The sequence below is a fragment of the Crocuta crocuta genome, unplaced genomic scaffold, assembly GCF_008692635.1.
Source record: "Crocuta crocuta isolate KB4526 unplaced genomic scaffold, BGI_CrCroc_1.0 scaffold13, whole genome shotgun sequence".
Lineage (NCBI taxonomy): Eukaryota > Metazoa > Chordata > Mammalia > Carnivora > Hyaenidae > Crocuta > Crocuta crocuta.
This window is the reverse complement of record NW_027530007.1, coordinates 5,532,220-5,537,678: the sequence shown is the minus strand read 5'-3', so window position 1 is coordinate 5,537,678 and position 5,459 is coordinate 5,532,220. Positions and strand designations below refer to the sequence as shown.

The window sequence follows — 5,459 nt, the reverse complement described above, 5'->3', positions numbered from 1 at the left end:
GTTTCCTCTACCCCCTCCTCCCCCCGCGCCCTCCCCCTCCTCTCCCCTTCCCTCACTGCTCCCTCCGCTGGCACATCCTCAGCCAGGCAGCGCCATGCCCACTGTGGGCCATGACTGTGCTGCAGACGGAGAGTGAGCGGCCCATCCCTACCCTCCAGGACACCACCAGCCAGCGCGGGAGTCAGAGAGACAAAGGCTGTGATGATCCCGCGGGGCTGCACCGGACAATGACGCAGGAAGGCCCCAGGGACCAGAGTGAGGACGGGGACGTGAGCTGACTGACGCCGGGAGGGCTCACCACGGGCCGCCCTTGCCCCTCCCGCTCCCCCAGGGACAGGGATGGGCACTGAGGCGGGTGGAGGGGGACACAGCCGGGCCAGCCCTCAGAGGGAGGAGGGGGGTGCGGCGTCAGGAGACACGGCGAGCTCTTGCAGTGAGGGCTACCCAGGAGCAGGGGGCGAGGGGGCTGCTGCGGGGGCAGGGCTCACGGGGAAACCGAGGGCGCCAGAGGCTGAATCTGGAAGGAGGTCAGCCAGTGCGTGACTCTGAGAGACGGAGGGGCCGCCTGGGCACAGCCCTGTCCTCCCGCGCCTCCGCGCCACCACCACGAGGTCGTGCCCCCGTCCCTGGCCCGGGAGCGCAGTGCAACTACGCTGAGCGAGCGTCTGGGAGGAACCCCGGGGAGGAGTCGCAAACTAACCCACGGGCTTAGGTGTTAGTACAGGAGCGGGGGGAGCACGCAGAGAAAGAACTAGATTCTAATTCTAATTCCAGTTCGAAAAGCACAAGTGGAGTAAGTGAGAGCAGGCACCAGGTGACCTTCGCACACGCCACCCCCCCCCCCCGGGCTGATGGGGGCCCTCGGGGAAGGCGCATCCTCAGGTCGAGGGGGCAGGCGGTGACAGGAGGTGGCCCGAGCGGACTGATGGCTGAGAAAACAGGACCTGGTGTCGCGCAGCTGAGACTCCATGAAAACCTCCTCCTTTGGGAAGGACAGGATTTGTGAACAAAGAAATTGCTTTGTTCTGGACGATGGCCACCGGCCCCGCGGAGCCTCCCACGAGGGCCCCCCACCCCGGCCGGGCTCGGCCTGCAGAGGGCGGCCACCTTCATGTGGACGGCGGCGGATCCGACGAGCAGCAGCGAGTCTCCGTCCCAGACGTCCACCTGGAGGGGCTGCGCGGCCAGGTAGCGGGTGAACCAGCGCTGCTCTCCGGGCCTCAGGAGTCCAGGCCCCACCAGGAACTTGAGCTGGAAGCCAGGGGAGCCTGTTCAAAGGGGCCCCAAGTGAGTCCACAAGTAATTAGAGTCATTTATCATCTTCACATTTCGAGGAGATCTCTGCTCTGGTCATGATCACTAATTTCTGCTTCCGTCCTAACTACGGTTTAATAAACACATTAGTCAAAAATGTCATAAAATACCCAAATTTACAAAATGGAGAGCCGTGTCCAGAAGTCTCCATTTCTTTCCAATACACACAATGAACCCCTCCCAAAATAGGATTTAGGATTTCCACCGAATCCTTGTGGAACAGTCTATCCTGACGGGGACAGACGTCCTGGTGGGGGTTCCCCGGGGGGGCCATTAGTCTGTGGGCAGCGTTTAAGGAGAATCGCAGTCTGCTGTTGAAGCGAGCCCAGCACCCCCACGGGAGCTCGAGCTGCGGTCCAGCTGAGCACAGGCCGCTTGTGGGGCCCAGCACCCCACCCCCCGCCCCAGATTGGGCCTCCAAGGAGCTGCTCCCGGCCTCAGGCTTATTGCCAGGAGACGGGAGCAGACAGTGGCCCTGCCTTCAGCCTCTTGAAGCGACATCACCATCCATTCTAAGCGGGCGGAAACCCGGAGCTGCAGTGCAGGGAGCGGCAGTGCTGGGGACACGCTCAGACCTTTCTCCCCTCTCTGCCAATAGCGCCACGCACTTGCGGGGCCCCCGGTGAGTCCAATACTAACTCTGGGGAGGAAGGGCCGCACATTCACTCAGCAGGGGGACCAGGTTCCAGGCCGGTCTGGGATCCTCACCCCACCCCCCGGGGGGCCCACACAGTAACGTCCCATCTCTCAGGACCAGACAGTGCTCCCCGGGGAAGGAGGGGAGCAGGTTGGGGCGGGACAGAGCACGGGGGGCTGGGAGGAGCTGGGGGTGGAGGGCCTCTCCTGGGTCCGAGGACCAGCTGCCAATGGCCTGGCACCAGCCACAGAGAGGGAGGTCGCAGGGCGCCTCCCAGAGTGGGGGAGCAGCGAGGAGTCAGGACAGAGGCTCAGGAAGGGCCGGCAGTGACACCGTGCAGGCCAGTCCCTAGCACCACATCTCCAGTGACCAGATGAAGTCACAGGCCGAATGGAGGCCAAGGACGCCCACCACCCCCTGACCCAGTGCCACCCCGGCCAGCGGGGACACCTGGTGCTCTCTGGACACCCCGTAGTGATGGGAGCCCTGAGGCTGGCTCCTCAGAGGCGTGGCGGAGGCTGGAACACAGACCTGGCACCACCCAGCCCCAGCTCACGGCACTGGTGGCCCAGCCCCACCGGCCGGGCACACCTGCGCCGCGGGGAAGGAACAGCTCGGGCACCGGCTCCCACAGTGGCCAGGCCTCTGCCTCACAGAGGAGGCGGGACACATCTGCACTCTGTGGGCCAACTTCCCAAACCACACCTGCGGACACCCAGCCCCGGGAGCTCCGCACTCCAGCCCAGTGTCCCCCAGACCCATGGACTCTCCACCCAGGTTCTGCCTGCTCGCAAACATCCCCACCGGACCCTCCACCCTCCTCCCCACACCCTTGCGAGGCTGGGTCTGCACCCCCCACCACTACCGCCCATCAGCTGCCTGGTCCTCTCAATACAATCACCAGCTCACATTCACCATAATGACCGGGGCGCCCCCACCACAGACCAGGCACCGCGTGGGGATAACACAGAAGACGACGCCTGAGGGGTCCCAGCCTGATGGAGCTCACGGTCTCAGGACGACACATTGTGGAGGAGCCGACGGTGTGCTGAGTGTCTGGAGGAGGCCTATGGGGCTGTGGGGGGGCCATCCTGGTCTGGACCCAGCCTCAGGGCTCTCATGCGGGAGCCTCCCAGGCCCCCCACCCCCCGCAGGCTTGGGCCCCTTCACTCCCGTCCAGCTCAGATGACCGGCTCCCCAGTAGCCTCCTCGGAGGTCCACGCTCCTCGTAAAGCATCTGCAAAGGGAACGCTGTGTCGCCTCCAGCCCCCTCTGCGAAGCTGCTGACCATCTACTCAACCAAGACAGACCCCAGGGGCAGTGGCACCTCCCTGGGGTTTGCTCAGGCTCCCAAGCTTACCTCCCTCATCACCCTCACAAACACACCAACCCCCGGGGCTCCTTCTGCCTCAGTCCAGCCGCATCCCTGTGTCCAAATCCAGCGGGTGCTCCTCCTCCAGCTGGACGGTCCTCAGTCTCTGCCCCCCATCAGGACTCACTAACACCCCTGCTCTCTGAAGGCGTCCACAGCTCCCACAGGTGAGGGGCGCCTCTAAGACTACAGTCTACAATCCCCGGTGAACGTACGGCGGCTAGGAATATCTAGGCATCAAACGACAATGCAGGAACCGAGAGATGCAAGGAGAAACAGATAAAAACATAATAATAGTAGAGAACAACTAACCGCTTTGTTTTCAAAGCAGGTCAAGTCCACAATAAATAAGGATACGGAAGACCAGCCCAGCTAATCCCTAAGGTGGAGCCTGTGCATATATGTACGACATGGTTCCCCCAATAACAGAGAATACATCTTTCGAGGTACTGGGGATGTTAATAAAAGTTAACTATGTGTTAGGCCACAAAGAAAACCTAAATATGCTCTGTAAGGTAAAAATACTACAAACAATATTCTCTGACCACATGGCAACAACCAGAAATTGGAAACAAGTTTTAAAAACAAATTTACAACTGACTTTTAAATAATTCTATGTCAAATGGAAAATAAAATCAAAACAGATTTTCTAGAAAAGAGTGAAAATACTACTTATCTGAATCACCAAAACATAAAGCAGCAACCAAAGGAAAATTCATAGCCTTGAATCCTCTGCATCCATAAAGACAGAAATAATTAAAATAAATGAATTGAGCAAGTCAAATTAGGAAAATAACAATAAAGAACACCCAAAAAAAGTAATAAAGATAAAGGTAAGATTTAGTTGGTTTGAAAACAAAAAAAGAGCAAAATCTGCATGAGGTACACTCCTGGGTCTTTGGGAAGACGGGGAGATAGGAATGAGCGAGTGAGGAGATGCCCTTGTGCCCGGCAAGTCCACTCCCGCCCCATGAGGGCCGTTCTCCCCGCCTTAATCTATGGATTCCCCAACCCCCACAAAGGGCCTAACAAGTTCATGTGGAAAACCAGCCCAGCCAGAATGTGCAGGGGGGAAGGGGAGGCTGCAGGGAAGGGCACTGAGGGGTGAGGGGGGGGCAGGGGCTGCTATACATCACGGCCAAGCAGCCCCTCTGACCAAACAGCATGCCGGCTTTGTGTGACAGAGAGTCTAATGTGGAGCCTGACAAACCACAGCCCACATGCCACTCCAGCTGCGAGCTAAGAATGGCTTTCATCTTTTGAAAGAGTTGTTAAAAGAAAGAAGAAGATTCCAGAGAGCACATATGTAACCCAGAGTGTCTAAAATATTTACTACCTGGTCCTTAACAGAAATCAGTTTGCCAACCTCTCTGGTCCAATGAAGCAAAATATATAATCCAGAAATAAACCCAATTAATAAAGAAATGTTGGTACATGATAGGGGTGGCCTTCAAGTCACTAAAAAAAATAATAAGATGTATTTTTTAATAAATGGCACTGAGTCAAAAGGAGAGACATTTGATAAAAGATAAAATTGGATCCCTATCTCCCATCACACAATAGGATAAACTACAAATAAACCAGAAATCTCCATGAAATACGAAACCTACAAACCCTCAAAGACCACATGTGCTTTCTCTCTACGAGCCGGCAAGGAGGACGCCCTCCTATTCAGGACCCAGGCAAGTTCAGGAGCAATAAAAGAGAAGACAGACACATCAGATGGGACAGAAACAAAACTATACTTTGGAAAACCCCAGAAGCAAAGTAAAAATGACAAGGCAGGAGAACGTATCTGCAACTGATCTCACAGGCAACAGTTAATCTCCCTAATAAAGAGTTCCTAAAACAGAGGACAGAGCAGCAAAAAAATCAGATAGAAAAATGGGAAAAGATATGAATAGAAGTTTGCAGATAAGGACAAATTTAAAAGACACTCCACTTTGCTCGTGATGACAGAAATGCAAATTAAAACTTCCCTGAGATCCGTCTCACGTGGATCAGACTGTAGCAATCCCAAAGGCTGAAGACCCATTTTGTGCACAAGGCCCCGAGAAAACAGGCAGCCCTGGGTGCCATCAGTGGAGCACAGGAAGGTCACGGGCTAACCCGGTGGGGGGGCTCAGCCGGTGGGGG

The 5,459-nt window shown here is 56.6% G+C and overlaps 1 protein-coding gene across 1 annotated transcript in view; it reads right to left on the bottom strand.

Annotated features, from left to right (window-relative positions):
* The window catches only part of NPHP4 (nephrocystin 4), a 92,542-nt gene that overhangs the window by 18,341 nt on the left and 68,742 nt on the right, over positions 1-5,459 (bottom strand). Inside the window, exons 17-18 of the mRNA XM_077763989.1 lie at positions 1,075-1,268; positions 222-346 (exon numbers count right to left, since the gene is read on the bottom strand). Coding sequence (XP_077620115.1) covers positions 222-346; positions 1,075-1,268 — 319 coding nt within the window. The remainder of the gene's footprint in view (positions 1-221; positions 347-1,074; positions 1,269-5,459) is intronic.